The 18,350-nt window shown below is 44.2% G+C and overlaps 2 protein-coding genes across 3 annotated transcripts; one reads left to right on the plus strand and one right to left on the minus strand.

Annotated features, from left to right (window-relative positions):
- Positions 1-662: 662 nt before the first annotated feature.
- LOC139401975 (WD repeat domain-containing protein 83) lies at positions 663-5,276 on the minus strand. 2 transcript variants are annotated; one of them, XM_071146005.1, is made up of 9 exons: positions 5,103-5,276; positions 4,857-4,972; positions 4,503-4,623; positions 2,899-3,004; positions 2,616-2,664; positions 2,230-2,356; positions 2,069-2,136; positions 1,730-1,953; positions 663-1,510 (listed from the first exon to the last, which is right to left on the minus strand). In XM_071146005.1, the coding sequence occupies exons 2-9, from the start codon at positions 4,957-4,959 to the stop codon at positions 1,340-1,342; spliced, it is 969 nt and encodes a 322-aa protein (XP_071002106.1). In that variant the 5' UTR covers positions 4,960-4,972; positions 5,103-5,276; the 3' UTR covers positions 663-1,339. The 2 variants fall into 2 exon arrangements, with proteins under 2 accessions (XP_071002106.1, XP_071002107.1); XM_071146006.1 differs by having other exon boundaries at positions 5,112-5,266.
- Positions 5,277-5,410: 134 nt separating this feature from the next.
- LOC139401977 (PAT complex subunit Asterix-like) lies at positions 5,411-8,122 on the plus strand. The gene is made up of 4 exons (XM_071146008.1): positions 5,411-5,554; positions 5,791-5,896; positions 6,764-6,861; positions 7,915-8,122. The coding sequence occupies exons 1-4, from the start codon at positions 5,502-5,504 to the stop codon at positions 7,979-7,981; spliced, it is 324 nt and encodes a 107-aa protein (XP_071002109.1). The 5' UTR covers positions 5,411-5,501; the 3' UTR covers positions 7,982-8,122.
- Positions 8,123-18,350: the final 10,228 nt, after the last annotated feature.

The following is an 18,350-nucleotide window of genomic DNA, read 5'->3' on the forward strand; positions in this document are numbered from 1 at the left end:
CACCATCTTTCAGAGCAGCGAGGCAAAGCATCATCCTCCCCATCAGAGGAGGAGAGGAGAGGTGGAGGAGGAGAATCCGACAAAGGGAACGACAACAATAAGAACACAGAAGGTTCCGGATTTGGAGTAGAAGACCAAAGGGGTTCCGTCCCATACCCAGCCCCAATCCGGTCCCGCCGCTCTTCAACCCAATGTCGTCTCCGCTCCATTCTCCTCCAGGTACGAGAGCTGGGTCTGGGCTACGACGCGGACGAGACCGTCCTCTTCAAGTACTGCAGCGGAGACTGTCCCCGTGTCCGCTCCAACCATGATCTGACCCTGACCAACCTGCTCCTGAGGGGGGCCCTGCCCGAGCAGAATGGAGAGTTGAGGCAGAATGGACCATGCTGCAGGCCCACCCACCACGAAGATCTAGCCTTTTTGGATAACGCCCATCGCTGGCACAAGGTGGAGAAGCTGTCAGCTGCAGGGTGTACCTGTGTGGGTTAATGGGGAGGAGCTGGACGTGAAGAGGGAGGGCCTGAACATTGACTTTTGGGCCATGGCCATTGGCTGTTCAGAATGCAATGTGAGCGGCATAGAGGCTCAGGCTGTACAAAAGGAGAATCAGGAGGAAAGCGATTACAGATGTAGCTAGAATTTGCTAGAAAGAAATGCATTCATTTTGCGTATGTATATTTATATTTATTTAAAGTTGCTTTGGGGGAGTTTTTTTATTATACCAATGACGTTGAATGGATCTTATTTTGCTGCATAGATTAAATGAATAGTGGTTAACACTATGGTTGATTGTTGAGTAAAACTGTTACCATTCCAAAAAGGTCCTCAGCAAACCAACCAGGTATTTATGTAAAATAAATGATTTATTTATTTGAGATGATAACTGTATGATGCTACTTAATTTATTTTGTCCATGTGCCATGTTCATATGTACAACTCGTAATAAAGACAACCATATCTACATGTTTTATGACCAATGTTGGTGAGTGATATCACATTTTCCCTCATGGCTACTAATAAATATATATTAGAGCCTATGGTTCATTTGGAGAACACTAAGGGCTTATTCCAGACTCATCATTTACAAAATATTTACAATGAATATTAAATAAAACATTATTGATAATGCTGGGACATCAGCAGTACTTTCATTCATTTATTCCATATTTTAGCCATGGAAGCAACGGCACGTCACTTTTCAACCACACAACCATTTCCCTCAACCAAACTCCGATCCCTGACCCTTAGTCAAGAACAGGCAGTTCAGTACAGTAGGGAACTCATCAGTTCTGACGATATCATGACTCTTGTCCTTTCTGTTATGTCCACCTAATGATTACTATGCTTTCTCCTGTTGAACAACCACCACGTCCTCTTCAGTTTCCTCTGGCTCCGCCCCCCACACCTGGACACGCCCCTCCATGGCTGTGAGGAGGCGGGTCTCCGAGGGGTGGAAAGACAGCGATTGGACGACAGCCTTCCCGACTGGCAGCTTCAGCATCAGAGAACCCTGAGAGAGAAACAAGAGATGTTCAAAGAGGGAAAGAATCTAACACCAATAGGCACACATACCAAGTCCTTGAATCTGCAGCTGTTGACATTTACAGATACTGCTGTGCTATTCCGTTTCAAATACGCATCCAGTAAGCAAAATCAACCAATCAAATCAATTCATTTTGATAGGTAGTGGAGCTATCTATTAGATGAACAAATCCTCCATCCCTCGTACCTCTACCAGGTCCCAGCAGTACACGTGTCCGTCTTCAGAGCAGCTCAGGACGTGAGTATCCTTACTGGACAGACAGCAGTCCAGCTTGTAGCCCTTCATCTTGTGTCCTGTGTACTCTCCCAGCATCTCCCCTGTGCTCTTGTCCAGTAGACGCACGGTGGAGTCCAGGCTGGAGGTCAGAGTGCACTGGCCGTCCGCACTGAAACACACACACGTGATGGGGCCTGGAACACAGAGACAAACACATAACAAATCAATGTGACTCAGGGTGGTTTAGGTACAGAAGTTAGTGATAGTTAGTACAACAACTAGTTGGTACTAGATAGACTAGATACTGACTGTTGATGAAGTCCACATGCAGCTGGCCCATCCGCAGGTCATACCGTCTCACTCTCCCGTCCACTGACCTGGAGATAGACATGAGATAGAAAAGATGCTTAGAGGACTCTTCTATAAGAATGAAACTGAAATGAACAGAAAGGTTCAGACTTGGTACTGACCCAGTGAGCAGCTCGTGTTCAGACACCTTCAGACTGCTGACACCATCTTGAGCCTCGTCCAGAATCTGGATGGGGTCAAATTTTCTGGACCTGGTGTCCCAGCAGCGCACTGTCCCATCTATGGAGCCTAGAGACCGACACGCAGCACGCACGTCACACACACACACACACACACACACACACACACACACACACACACACACACACACACACACAGTCACACACACAGTCACACACACACACACACACACACACACACACACACACACACACTTGAGGTGGGTCCTGTTGTGGATGAGCAGGACAATGCTGAAGCCACAAACCTGGTTGTAGAGGTGACTGAGATGCACTTTGCTGAGGAAGGACGGAGGAACGAGAAAACTCACCAGATAAAATGACTGTAGCTTCTTCATTGAACTGGACACAGTTGACTTTCTGCAAACAGAGAGACAGACCAGAGCCATATCCATGTTAATAAACGGCTCCAGTTAGAGGTTTAGTTGTTGTATTCTTTCCTGTCTCTATTCCTTCAACATAAACATCTCTTTCTATATTTTTTTCTGACCCACCTGACCTCTCCTACCCGCCTCTTTCCCCCTCCCCTCCCCTCTAAAACTCCATCTCTCTCTCTGTGACACAGGAAAATATAGTTGTATTGTTTTCTCTCACCCCAGCGTGACCCCTGAGTTTCCGGGTGACCTGTCCCGTGGCGACGTCCCAGAGGATCACCGTCTTGTCCGAGCTGCAGGAACACAGCTGGCTGTTGTCATAGGAACTAGGGAAGGAATCGATGGTAAGACACACACCATTACCTCAGATCATATTCCCCCAGGGGCCCAGAGGCAGCAGGGAGACAGTGAAGGACAAAGTAGGCAGATGGATAGAGGAAGACTACACAAGCAAGCATGTAGATTGATCACATAGAGAATGACCAGCAGAGGCAAGACTGACAGAGAGTAATGGACACAGAAGGCAGATGGATGGATAGGGGAACTTAAACAAGAATACTGAATGAATAAAAAATGTGCTACTTCTTAACTATCAACTATACAGTATGTCTCATTTCTAATGCATATCTCCTACTTCATATAGGGGAACATACAGGCATTGGCGTCTGCATATAAGCTAGCTATCACACTGAAAGAGAACGCTTAGTGAAGTTAAGTGCTTCCCACTCAATCAGATCTAGGGTCAGCTTTATTTAACCCAAATTTGGCCTTTACCAAACACATTCTTCAATAAAGTGTTCCTCAATCAGCTGTCTGTATTGCTCCAGAGCAAGGGTCTCCATCAGGCAGATCTACCAGTAGCTCTCAGCCCACCTGTGAGTAGCTCGCCAATCAATTCTGAAAGTGCGTGCATTTTTTAAATGTGTTCCATCGCAAACGGTCATAAACATAAATCTCCCGGCTACTATCCAATTAAATCCACAGTGACATTATCCCACCCCTGGTTAGCCACCACTGCCTTCAAAATCCAAACTTAGCACAATATCTGACAATTCATTTCCAGCAATATTGCTGTCTGTTTAGTGCACGCGTTTGTCTATCACTCTGTTTGCAGGACAGTTAGCAATGATGATAACCGTCTTGTGGGTAGACAGAAAGACTTTCCCCCAAAACTTTCTCAATGAAATGTTAAGTGCAAAGTAGGCTTACCTGACAGAACTATATTATGATTATTTGTATCAATTGTTTTGCAAACCCTGCCATGACGTGCTGCAGCAGTTGTCTCAGCAGAAACATCGCTCAACTGACACATTCCCCTCTTCACTAAAACATTTAAATTAATTGGGTTTTTTTCAGACCAATTTTTTTCTTCAGATGTGATTTAAGCACTGACATGGACTCCAAACATCAATTTTCGATGTTTCTCTTTGAATAATTGTAATATTGAGAGTAGTTTTACAAATGGTATATTGACATAAAACACATCTGTTGAACACCTAGGTCTCGTGACAGAAAAGGTTGGAGACCCCTGCTGTAGACACCAAATCATCACGTTTTGCACCGTTTTGGAGACTACAAAAACTCAAATCAGATTAAAAAATGTACCTAACTCAGTGGAGATTAAAGGGATCTCCAGAGTAAGCCATCCCTGAGACCGGGTCTGGTAACTCGTACCTCTGCAGGTTAACAATTAAGTAACGTACCACAGAAGTTTATGCAAGAGGGCTTTACAACCAAAAAGAGCGCAATGCATCGATCTACAAGACTTCAAAGAGGGCCAGCTTACTTTCTGATATAGGTTTGTGTAATAATACAGACACTGACCCATCAGCATCTAGAACCTCGTATCCATGGCCACTGTACGTCTTCAGCAGTGTCCCTCGACTTACACTCCACAACTTCAGAGACTTGTCACTGCCGCAAGACAGCAGGTAGTTACCATCGGCTGAGAAAGAGAGGGAGAGGGGCGGGGGAGAGAGAGACAGGGTGGGGGAGAGAGAGACAGGGAGGGGGAGAAAGAGAGGTGAAAGAGACAGGGAGGGAGAAAATGAGAAAATTAGGATGAAAAACACCTGAAACGCGTTATGTAAATACAGCCTCTCATGACATACACAAGCAGCTCCAAGTAGAGCAACAGTCAATGCACCTCACGGTATCGGTGTTTGTTTGAGTTCTCACCATTGAATCGCACAGCTCTTACAGCCCCTTGTTGGCAGTCTATGGTCCTGAGAAGGTTTTGGGGGAGCTGAGGGACCTCAGGTTTGGGCTGGGGAAACGACATTTCACACTTCTGCCTGTAGAAAGAGATGTTGAAACATATAGCTATTATTTTTATCCTGACTTGAGCATCAACTACGCTAACGTTAGTAGTGGAAAGAGCAAGTGCTATGGAAAGAGCATCATGGAACTTGGATAGCTATCTACCTGAAATACCTTGCTTGTTCGCTTTAGTTTGATGAGTGAGTAATCATTAACTGACTCATATTGATTTCTGTTAGCTAACAGCAAACGAACAAGTACTTTTTTCCTACTACAGTTTATGCTCCAGAATGTTCATATTTTTGCAAATGTGTGGTTTACTTCCTGTCTGTGATAATCGTTTCGTTCCGGGTAAAAGCATTTGTGTCAAAATAAAAGTCCGAAAGTTCTCCCTCCGCATTGATAGAGTCCTTTGCGTCCTTTAAAGCATTTATTTTGAAATGCATCCATCGCACGGCGGAACTGATAGGCCCCGCCCCTTCATTCGCCGAGCTAGCTGACGGGTCCCACTCAACACCGTTTTGCCACTAAATTAATCTTTAAAAATATCTCAACAAGAAGGACATGATGTCCGCAAACAACATGTCAGGCCCACAAAGGGTAAACAAAATTATCCGGTGAGTACAATTGAGTAAATGTCATTGGGTTTGCGCGCTAACGAGATAGCTACTTAGCTAAATCACACGTCTTCAGCACTATTCTAACGCGATTATAGACTAGCTAACAAGCTAGCTAGAACACCTGTCATTTTGTGAACTAACTAGATGTTGTTACACTGACGTATAGTTAAGTAAGCTAGCTAGTTGCGTTATTTGTGGTAGGGTCATTCATATCTTGGTTGTTGTTGTTACAGATACAAGCCCCCCAGCACGGAAGCAAACCCCACCCTGGAAGACCCGACTCCAGACTACATGAACCTACTCGGCATGATCTTCAGCATGTGTGGCCTGATGCTGAAGGTGACCCAGAGACATCTGTTTTTACCACACTGACACACACACAGACAGACGACCTCGCCTCTCCCCCTGTGTGTGTGTGTGTGTGTGTGTGTGTGTGTGTGTGTGTGTGTGTGTGTGTGAGAGAGAGGTAACCTCCCAAAGGAGAAGTTACCCCACTGTATTCCCATTTACGGGACTAAAGTCTACCACCTGGGGGCCAAGTCCAGCCTTTCAACTGAGTGGTTTATCCTAGAAGGGTGTGTGCCCCCAAATCAACTGGAGCCAGTACTTTCTGTCACGTATCCCTGATACACCGTTACACCCACCTAGGTAATGTGACGGTCTACTACTCTACGATTGGATGAATTGTCACTACGTCCGATAGTGGAGTTGATGAAAAGTCCAGCACACCGGTAACCTTGACGCTACCAACTATTTAATGGCTCTTTTAATCAACACCTTTCCCTCTGCTGCCACTGAAATCAGTCCTAAAATGTTATGTAGGGCACCGGTGTCCCTGTGCTAGCATAGCAACGTATCTTCCTTCACTCTCCCTGTCCTCTTACTGAGCTCGAACTAGTGATCCTCTGCTTCTCAAACACACGTGACCGCCCGCTTGACAACATACTAGCCAGTTGCGCCATCGAAAAAGGCACATATTCAGCAATGCTAATGGTGACATTTCAAGCAGTGGATTGAAATTGCAGTATGATCTTAACCTGTTACACGTAGGCACATTATCTTACACCATACATTAGTAACTGTCTGGCTATGCCACAGCACTTCTACAGCCTCATGCAGAAAAGCTGACACACACACACAGCGCATTATAAAGTATAGTATGTGGGTCATTTTGTGTTCCTTAACCTTCTGTGTTGTGTGTTTCAGTTAAAGTGGTGTGCGTGGATAGCAGTGTACTGCTCCTTCATCAGCTTCGCTAACTCACGCAGCTCCGAAGACACCAAACAGATGATGAGCAGCTTTATGTGAGTAGAACAAATATCTGTGTGTGTACGCGTTCTGTCTCTTTTATCAAGTCTCATATTTCCAACCTACCCAGGTAACCTACCCAGGTAACCTACCCAGGGTCTGTATGCGACTATGAGGGCGAGTGAAAGAAAAGTGTAAAAAGTTTCTGCTATTATGCCAAAATGCAGAGTTATCTATTATCTGTCTCATAATGGCTCACTGTTAATGTGTTAACTGTAATACCAGGACGCAGCAGGAAGTTAGTTTGGCAGCTCTTATTCTGCCTGGGGTGTATTCCCTAGGAACCAAACGGAGGAGGGACTAACCTGAATGTGTCCAATAAAAATCACTTTTCATTGCTAAATGTTTCCGTTGCAAAATGTTTTGCTACGGATTGCGCTAATGAATGCACTCCTGGCAATAAAACTAAAGACACCGGAAGTTAGTTTGGCAACGCTCGGCTCTACCTGGCATTGTGACATGCGATGGGCTCAGCTTTAATGTCCAAAAGCTTTTAACATTGACCTCCAGGTGTTGCATTTACCCATAACAATTAACTACAGCAGATAATACCACTCACTTTGTGGGAGCATGTGTGTCTGTGTGGCATTTTTCCAGGAAAAGTAGTGTGTGTGGCTCTGCAGGTAAAGTAGAGAGTGTCAGGACATCAGTAGTAGATGCCTCCCAGTCCATCACCTAGATTAGTTTTTTTATTAAAGATTGTCTCTATGCCCTCCTGGCTGGTAACACAAACTGTGTGGATCAGCAAAATGTTGTACAAGTGTTATATGCAGCAAATGCCATATAGGCCTAATCACAATGGAAAAATCTGAAGTTTTATTATATATATATCTATACTGATCCAAGGTCGGTTTGGTTTTTCTTTTATATTGAAGGTTAAGATCTAAGGGATGGTAAGCTGATCCTAGATCTGTGAAAAAGAGGACAAAGTGTAACCACTGAACCTGAAGGCACTGATGCTTCTGCTGAGCAATCTCTTCAATATTTATTGCTAATTATTTTTTATTTTCTCTCATCCTTTTTTTTCTTCAATATCTTCTTTCGATCAGGCTGTCCATCTCAGCCGTGGTGATGTCATACCTCCAGAACCCCCAGCCCATGTCGCCACCGTGGTAACCAAGGACCAATGGCGGGGGGGCCTTGCAGGAGAGGGGCGGTTCCAGACTGAGAGTGGGAGACTGACTCCTGACTCGCCCACTGACCATCTGGGAGAGAGAGAGAGAGAGGGATGGATGGATGGAGACAGAGAGGGAGGAGAGATAAAGATGGATGTATTGAGAGGAAACACAATATTGGACATGAGGCAAGAACAAGAAGACCAGGTGGTCCTGGTTATTCTCCAAAATCTCTCTCTTCCTGGAGATATTGCAGGTTTTCTATTGAATTGTCTGATTCACCCGCTCGCTGTAAGCTGAGGTCTGTTAGTTGGAAATAAAGATGGAAGGTTTTATAAAGTCACTGTGTTTTGTTTGTCCTGTTACATGTGTGACGGGGGTCACTGTGCTTAGCTGTACCGTGACCACCCTCATGAAACACCTTTAGCCAGCTGTGCCACCGAAAAGGTACAAGTTGGATTGGTATTCCAAGCCGAGGAGTTTAACCAATTCAGGTCTGTTACACATGCATGTTCTGATAACGTCTTGGATCTTTAGGCCCAAACACCACTGCCTTCCAATATCTGACCCAAGAGCTTACATTGAGCAACTGTTATGAAAGTGACTGTGTGCCTCTCTAGGCAGTCAGTAATGTGTACAATCTCACTCTGCAGTTTAGCTCTGGGAATAGCTACCTCAGTCCTAAAAGGTCCCCCCCACCACACTCACACACAGGACATAAACCCTCACTCAAGCCCTCAGTCTGTCCCTGTCTAATCACTATCTAGGCACTGCTCTCCACCACACACTCTCTGCCTCCAGACTGTGTGTGTGTGCCTGCTAATGACAGAGCAGAGGGAAAGGCAGAGTGGGGAGTCAGCCGGATCTGAAGCTGATTTAGTGGACTTATAACTCACGTCCGACCAGCCTAAGGCGGATCAGCCCCAGCAGAGTGGGCACTTCTGTGTTCGGGACACGTGCCAGAGACAACCGGTTTCAACAAACTCCACTGAATTTTTCTCCTGATTTTGCACTGACTTGGAGGGGGGATAGAAATGCCAACGGGCACCTTTTTGAAAGGGAGTAAATGAGTTTTTCTGCTTTGGTAGTTTATTGCTGTTTTCACCCCTTGTTGTTCCCATGTGGGCTTTCAAAACACAAATTGGACTGTTTTTGGAAGGTACCTTAACTAACTTTTGCTCTGACTTTCCCAATCTTCTTAATTGTATCAAAAGTCAGTTGTCCAACTGCATTAAGTCTTCCCCATTTAACCCAACACCTCTGAGGTGTAGGGGGCTGCCTTAATCAACATCCACAGCTTACAGTTAACACAGTGGGTTAACTGCCTCGCTCAGGCGCAGAACAACAGATTTTTACCTTGTCAGCTCAGGGATTCGATCCATCAACCTTCCGGTTGTTGGCCCAACACTCTAACCACTAGGCTGCCTGCTGCCCCGACAGAAGAAAGAGAGAGGATATTGAATTTGTTGCATCTGCAATTATCTCCTTTTTTGATCAGTGGGGTGGGTGTATTTTTTGGGTTAGTAAAATCTTGAATAGAACAGAAAGGCCCGCACACTGAATATGCTCCAAATTACCACTTGTGCTACTGCTGTAGGCCTATTGGAGATGTGTTGGAAAACAATGATTGTTCATTACCATTGACCACTAGAGGGCGGAGTTGCTTTACAAATTAGTAAGCAATGAGCATCTCATGGTCTGGTTTCATCCCAAATGGCATTCTATTCCCTATATAGTGCACCACTTTTGACCAGTCCAGTAGTGCACTATGTAAGGAATAGGGTGCCATTGGGGACAAATCCTTGATGAAGGAACTGGCTCACTTCAGTACTGATCTCAGACAGTATGGATTAAAACACACAACACTCCTAGCACATAACTCTTTCTCTTGCTGTCTCCACTCTTTTCTCTCTCTTCCTCTCTTTTCTCTTTCATTCTCTAGCTGTTTCTGCTCTCTCTCTTTCTCTTGCTGTCTCCACTCTTTTCTCTCTCTTCCTCTCTCTCTTTTCTCTTTCATTCTCTAGCTGTTTCTGCTCTCTCTCCCTCTGTCTCTCTCTCCCTCTGTCTGCTCTCTCTCTTTCTCTTGCTGTCTCCACTCTTTTCTCTCTCTTCCTCTCTTTTCTCTTTCATTCTCTAGCTGTTTCTGCTCTCTCTCTTTCTCTTGCTGTCTCCACTCTTTTCTCTCTCTTCCTCTCTCTCTTTTCTCTTTCATTCTCTAGCTGTTTCTGCTCTCTCTCCCTCTGTCTGCTCTCTCTCTTTCTCTCATTCTCTCTCTTGCTGTTTCTGCACTTTCTCTTTTTCTCTCTCGTTGTCTCTGTTTCAGCTCTTTTCTTTCTCCCTCTGTCTCCTCTCTTTCTGTTTCTGCTTTTTCTTTCTATCTCTCTCCCTCTATCCCCTCTCTCTCTCTCCCTCTCCCTATCACTGTTTCTGCTCTCTCTCGCTCTCTCTCTCTCTCTCTCTCTCTCTCTCTCTCTCTCTCTCTCTCTCTCTCTCTCTCTCTCTCTCTTGCATACATTACAGTCCTACTGAAGGTTACGGTGTAGTAACAGGTACATGCAATACCACCGTTCTGCTTCACCTTCTTTTATCAAACCATACAATACTCTCTTTATCTCTCATTCTCTTCTCATCTCTCTCTTTGCTCCAAAGAGAGACTGATGAGTCAGACTGACACAGGGTTTGTCCCAAATAGCATCCTATTCCCTAGACAGTGCACCACTGTTGACCAGGGCCCGTAGGGGAATAGGGTGCTATTAGGGATGTGGCCACAGAGGAAGAATGAATGAAGGTGAATCGTGATATTTGTCTTAAATTCGTATTCTGGCACTCTTTTCTCTTGGTCCCCCTAATGGATCCTATTGTGGGACACGGACCACTTACGCACATCATCTAAATAGGCCCGTAAACAACTGGTCGTGTGTGTCCGTGTGTCAGAGGGCCCTTACAGGGTGAGTGATTGGTGACAGGGCTGATGACGAGGAGAGCCTGACTCAGCGTCTTGCCGACACACACACACACCCCCTCTGCCGCTCCGCTCACTGCCAGCAGGGCAGAGATGTAACCTCCACTCTGGAAATTAGCTATGTGGGCCATACACACACACTAGATGTAACGACACACACACTCACATAAAACACACACACTCTTTCCCTCTTCCCCTGTTTATCCAATTTATCTTATCTTGCACTTGTCATATAGAGGGGTTCATATAGAATGATTCATGTAGAATGATTCATGTAGAGTGATTCATATAGCGTGATTCATGTAGAGTGGTTCATATGGAGTGATTCATATAGAGTGATTCATGTAGAGTGGTTCATATAGAGGGATTCATATAGAGTGGTTCATGTAGAGTGATTCATATAGCGTGATTCATGTAGAGTGGTTCATATGGAGTGATTCATATAGAGTGATTCATATAGAGTGGTTCATATAGAGTGGTTCATATAGAGTGGTTCATATAAAGTGGTTCATATAGAGTGATTCATATGGAGTGATTCAAACAACACAGATCACAACACTTCAGAGAGCACACTGTGTCCCAAATGGCACACTATTCTACAGTGTACAAAACATTAGGAACACATTCCTAATATTGAGTTCCAATCCCCTCCCCCATTTTGGCCTCAGAGCAGCCTCAGTTCGTCAGGGCATGGACTCTACAAGGTGTCAAAGTGTTCCACAGGGATGCTGGTCAATGTTGACTCCAATGCTTCACACAGTTGTGTCAACTTGCTGGATGTCCTTAAACACAGGAAACTTCTGAGTGGGAAAAACCCAGCATTGCTGCAGTTCTTGACACACTCAAACCGGTGCGCATGGCACCTACTACTATACTACTACCATTGTCTTGTCCATTCACTCTCTGAATAGCACACATACACAATCCATGTCTCCATTGTCTCAAGGCATAACAGTCCTTCTATAACCTGTCTCCTCCCCTTCATCTACACTGATTGAAGTGGATTTAACAAGTGACATCATTAAGGGATCATATTACAGCTTTCACCTGAATTCACTTGGTTAGTTTGTCATGGAAAGAGAACGTGTTCCTAATGTTTTGTGCACTGCTTCTATAGTGCACTACCCTACGGGCCCGGTCAAAAATAGTGCACTACATATGGAATAGGGTGCCATTTGGGATGTATACCAAACTAAAGGGTTTCCGGGAGGTCTTTGATCGTGTGATATTCAACAGAGGTTGGATGTGGGCGAGCCCCTACTGTGTGTCACAGGGATATTGAAACAACTGGCAATAAGGTGGACACATTTAGACTAGAACAACTGCAACATACACCATCATAGTTAAACATTACCCATAGGTATAGTAGCCTGTTATTGGTATATTAGCCTGTTATTGGTATATTAGCCTGTTATTGGTATATTAGCCTGTTATTGGTATATTAGCCTGTTATTGGTATATTAGCCTGTTATTGGTATATTAGCCTGTTATTGGTATATTAGCCTGTTATTGGTATATTAGCCTGTTATTGGTATATTAGCCTGTTATTGGTATATTAGCCTGTTATTGGTATATTAGCCTGTTATTGGTATATTAGCCTGTTATTGGTATAGTAGCCTGTTATTGGTATATTAGCCTGTTATTGGTATATTAGCCTGTTATTGGTATATTAGCCTGTTATTGGTATATTAGCCTGTTATTGGTATAGTAGCCTGTTATTGGTATATTAGCCTGTTATTGGTATATTAGCCTGTTATTGGTATATTAGCCTGTTATTGGTATATTAGCCTGTTATTGGTATATTAGCCTGTTATTGGTATATTAGCCTGTTATTGGTATAGTAGCCTGTTATTGGTATATTAGCCTGTTATTGGTATATTAGCCTGTTATTGGTATATTAGCCTGTTATTGGTATATTAGCCTGTTATTGGTATACTAGCCTGTTATTGGTATATTAGCCTGTTTCGTATTCTCTTTCTCTTCAGGCTTGCTATTTGTATTATTTCTCTCTCGTCTCTCTTCTCTCTCACACACACACACACACACACACACACACACACACACACACACACACACACACACACACACACACACACACACACACACACACACACGTACCCATGCACATACACATTTGTATAACACACAATTCAGTCCCATTCAACATCTCATTTTCCCTAACCTAAACCTAACCCTTACCCTAACCTTAAGACTAACCTTAACCCAAAAAACAAATTATTCTAACACTAACACTAATTCTAACCTTAACCATAAACCCCCTAGAAATGGCATTTGACCTTGATCTCCCCAGTTGGTCCATTTTTGTTTACTATTCCTGTGGGGTTAAACACGTCCACACGTCCACACACACACACACACACACACACACACACACACACACACACACACACACTATCCTTCATGTGCTCTCCCCAGGCTCAATCACTGAGGTATATGAACTATGCAACCTGTTCCTTGTGTGAATGTCTCTCCTACTCGGCGCGGGTACGCGCATCGAGAGGTAGCCGGAGCACGTACGTTGATTTCTCTCGAACAAGAGAGGAGTGAACGCACATCGCATTTTCCGTCATACACCACACACATGCTGCAGGCTCTCTCAAGCTTACGATTCCAGCCAGAGATCGAGACGAGAGAGTGACGGAACGAACAATTGTCTGACACTGAAGCACGGACCAGAAAGCGACTGAGAGGAGGACTAAAGAGTAGAGAGAGAGAGGGGAACGGGAGATCATTTGACCAAATATGCCTTAAAAGCCATTTTCGGAGGTCCGCCTGCGTGCCCATTGATTACATGCTCGTCCTTTTATTTATTTATTTTTACCAACATTTTGATTACAATTTCTCGGTTGTTTGCTCTTTGAGTCAGTGACTGGCACGTTACGGGATGTGTTACGGAATTTGAAGATGGAGTTTTCCTCCCCTGTAGTGGATACGGTGCTGTTCCTCGTCTCGTCCTCCGGTTCATCTCAAGGTCCTACGGTCAGTTACAACTGCACCCCGCCACCCGCGCTACGAGCCGCATTTATTATCCCACAGGTGCGCTCTTCCTGCTGTAGACCCCTCCTCCACGCGGCGAGGTCAGGTCAGGACCCTTCCAAAACTCTCCATTCTGGTTCGACGATAACCACCAACTGTCAGGTAAGAAGACATTACATTCAAATGTTAATTTCAGTGATTCTACGACACAACATTGAACCGAACCGTCCACTATTGTCAATTTGACACCATTCTATCGCCTGTCACACAGCATGTTGATGGATTCGACCACACAAGTATTCAATGTGAAAATTGTGATTTGGCTAGAAGATAGTAGCACGCGATATATCTGAACGTGTTTAAACGACGATAGCCTGGGGAAACTATTACAAGTTTCAGATGATAGGTTGGAACAAAATACACATCTGACTGTACTTCGACATCAATAGGCAAAACCAATATCCTTCTGTTTAGGATATTGCGGTAAAAGAAGAAAAAGCTACACATCGATTCAGAACCCCTTGTGATTGGTTTTAGGGCAAGGCCACCTCGGCGTGTTGGCAGTGCATAATGAACATGGCATGGAGTGAATTGAGGTACTGTAGACTGCTAACCTATTCAGTGAGACAGAGGTAGAGAGGGAGAGGGAGAGGTAGAGAAAGAGACAGGGAGAGAGGGGAAGAGGGAGACGGGAGAGAGAGAGAGAGACCCTCTTGAGAATGAACTCAACAGCAGTTATCTGAAACTGCATCACACACACACACACACTGCTTATATATATATTTATATGATGTCCTCTCAACCATCAATTTAAATGATTGCAACCCTTTACAACCCACACAATAATGATAGGATTGGTATCCTTTATGCATATGAAAAGGACATGAAGAACAATGTAGGCTAGTCTACTGCTCCTATCCCCACTAGATTTCTCTTCCACCCACTAGGGTCAAGTTTGGAGAGCCACTGGGCTGTCCTCTTCCTGTGGAGGTGTGTGTGTGTGTGTGTGAGAGAGAGAGAGAGAGAGAGACCAGTGCTTAATTTGAACCGCACCCTGGCAGAACAGGATCCGGCACCTCTCAGTTTTGGACTGTGTGGTTCAGGAACCCATTTTCCAGGATCCGGTTCATCTCGTGAACATGATCATAAAACCAAGCAAAGTTGAATTCAAGTTGACTCCTCTGTAATTGTCCTGGCCGGACCCCTAAACAACGTAATGTGAAAACTGATATTCTAAGAATTGATTTGTGTTTGGGTCGTGGTTTGCCCCACATTGTAGCCTATATAGACCCACGCGTGGCCATTACTGTGGTGAGAAGGAGAAGAGAGCCTGTATCTGTCACAGAACTAGGATGACAATCATCTTCTATGACCTCTCTCTGCTCTGATACACTCTTAGAAAAAAGGGTTCCAAAAGGGTTCTTCGGCTGTCCCCACAGGAGAACCCTTTTTGGTTCCAGGTAGAACTTATTTGGGTTCCATGTAGAACCCTCTGTTGAAAGCAACCCAGCATTAAAAGGGTTCTACATGGAACTCATAAGGGTTCTACCTGGAAATAGTATTTCAAAGGGTTCTCCTATGGGGACAGCTGAGGAACCCTTTTAGGAGCCTGCAGCTCTCATCTCTCCAATTTGCACTTCATCATTTATTTATCTAATTGAATCCTAGCCGCGGGAAGGGCTCTGGAGGTGCCGTATCTCCCCTGATGATTTGAATTTGCCAAAGTTGTAGAATGTGTTGAGAAGTAAATGCAATCATTGTGAATGGTACACCAGGAGTAGGCTGATCATTCAGCTGGTGGAATGGGTGTTGCCCAATCACAAGGCATGTCTACGGTCAGGAACACGCAGCAAGTCTCAGGCCTTTCGCAGTATTTCTAATGCAATCGTGGGTCGACACAGGTTGGAAAGCCAATGGACCCTGGTGAAAAGTGAAGACTAATCTGTCTGTAGGTTATCAACTAACAAATAGACCTATTGAGCGAACACCATTCTTTTACAAAGTTAAGCGAGAGAGAGAGAAGCTTTTGGCACGAACGCATCGGCCATCGCGGGTGAGTGAACTGTGCATCATTGGGTGAAACTGGAAAGCATTTTCAGGACTATAATTTCCTCCTCATATTGTAGAATATGTGTCATCACACCTGGGCCTAGACTACTGATGGGTTCAAGACAAGGTCCTTTTTATTGATCTCAGTTTGTCAGTGTCAAAGTACCCTGTCATTTCCATCATCTGTGACGTATTAAAAAATGATGTAGAATTGCATGAAATGCGATTTTAAAAGGCCACATTTCCCCTTTCAGCTACACTAATGTTCCCCATGTGTGTGCATTGTGCAAGTGCCTCTATACTGCTCCATGTCAATATGTACAAGTGGTGATCATGCAATGCTTCATTATAAAGGGGAATTCTTCTTCATACATTGCGGTACCTCGGACCCACCTCTCAGCTCACTTTTTGATGCCCAGTGTGTGACACACAGCTTTCCCCTGCCACATATAATTATGATACACAGTCTAAAGCGAGAGAGTGTTAATTAGCTATTGTATGACAGCTGTGTAAAAACCCATGCGTCATCCTAGAAGAAGTACGGTCTTACTTTGTCAAGACAGCAAGCTCTGGTTTGTTCCTTTGTCTGTTCAACTCAGGCCCAAATGTTTGTCTATGTGTCTGTGTGTGTGTGCTTGTCTCTGTGTGTGTGTGTGTCTCTGTGTGTTTGTCTCTGTGTGTGTGTTTGTGTTTGTGTGTGTGTGTGTGTGTTTGTCTATGTGTGTGTGTGTGTGCGTGTGTTTGTCTATGTGTCTCTGTGTGTGTGTGTTTGTCTGTGTGTGTTTGTCTGTGTGTTTGTTTGTCTGTTTGATTGTCTATGTGTCTCTGTGCGTGTGTCTCTGTGTGTGTTTGTCTGTGTGTGTTTGTCTGTCTATGTGTGTGTGTGTGTGTGTGTCTCTGTGTGTTTGTCTCTGTGTGTGTGTTTGTCTATGTGTGTGTGTTTGTCTATGTGTCTGTGTGTGTTTGTGTCTGTCTGTGTGTGTTTGTGTCTGTGTGTTTGTCTCTGTGTCTGTGTGTGTTTGTCTCTGTGTCTGTGTGTGTTTGTCTGTGTGTTGTCTGTGTGTGTTTGTGTTTGTCTCTGTGTGTGTATGTGTGTTTGTCTCTATGTGTGTTTGTTTGTCTATGTGTTTTTGTCTGTGTGTGGTTGTCTGTGTGTGTGTGTTTGTCTATGTGTGTTTGTCTGTGTGTGTGTGTTTGTCTCTGTGTGTGTTTGTGTGTTTGTCTCTGTGTGTGTTTGTTTGTCTATGTGTTTTTGTCTGTGTGTGGTTGTCTGTGTGTGTTTGTCTCTGTGTGTTTGTCTCTGTGTGTTTGTTTGTCTATGTGTTTTCGTCTGTGTGTGGTTGTCTGTGTGTGTTTGTCTCTGTGTGTTTGTCTCTGTGTGTGGTTGTCTGTGTGTGGCTGTCTGTGTGTGTTTGTCTCTGTGTGTGTTTGTTTGTCTATGTGTTTTTGTCTGTGTGTGGTTGTCTGTGTGTGTTTGTCTCTGTGTGTTTGTTTGTCTATGTGTGTGTTTTTCGATGTGTGTTTGTCTGTGTGTGTCTGTGTGTGTTTGTCTCTGTGTGTGTGTGTCTGTCTGGGTCTGTGTGTGTGTTTGTCTAGCATTTTTAGAACTATAATTTCCTCCTCATATTGTAGAATATGTGTCATCACACCTGGGCCTAGACTACTGATGGGTTCAAGACAAGGTCCTTTTTATTGATCTCAGTTTGTCAGTGTCAAAGTACCCTGTCATTTCCATCATCTGTGACGTATTAAAAAATGATGTAGAATTGCATGAAATGCGATTTTAAAAGGCCACATTTCCCCTTTCAGCTACACTAATGTTCCCCATGTGTGTGCATTGTGCAAGTGCCTCTATACTGCTCCATGTCAATATGTACAAGTGGTGATCATGCAATGCTTTATTATAAAGGGGAATTATTCTTCATACATTGTCTGTCTGTGTTTGTGTGTTTGTCTATGTGTGTTTGTCTGTGTGTGTGTGTGTTTGTCTCTGTGTGTGTGTGTTTTGTCTATGTGTCTGTGTCTCTGTGTGTTTGTCTATGTGTGTGTGTTTGTCTATGTGTGATTGTCTGTGTGTGTGTGTTTGTCTCTGTGTGTTTGTCTATGTGTGTGTGTTTGTCTCTGTGTGTTTGTCTATGTGTGTGTGTTTGTCTCTGTGTGTTTGTCTATGTGTGTGTGTTTGTCTATGTGTGTTTGTCTGTGTGTGTGTGTTTGTCTATGTGTGTTTGTCTCTGTGTGTTTGTCTATATGTGTTTGTCTGTGTGTGTGTTTGTCTCTGTGTGTGTTTGTCTCTCTCTGTGTCTTTATATCTCTGTGTGTCTCTGTATCTCTGTGTGTGTCTCTGTGTGTGTCTGTCATACTG

This window comes from Oncorhynchus clarkii, unplaced genomic scaffold, assembly GCF_045791955.1.
Source record: "Oncorhynchus clarkii lewisi isolate Uvic-CL-2024 unplaced genomic scaffold, UVic_Ocla_1.0 unplaced_contig_4281_pilon_pilon, whole genome shotgun sequence".
Classification (NCBI taxonomy): domain Eukaryota; kingdom Metazoa; phylum Chordata; class Actinopteri; order Salmoniformes; family Salmonidae; genus Oncorhynchus; species Oncorhynchus clarkii.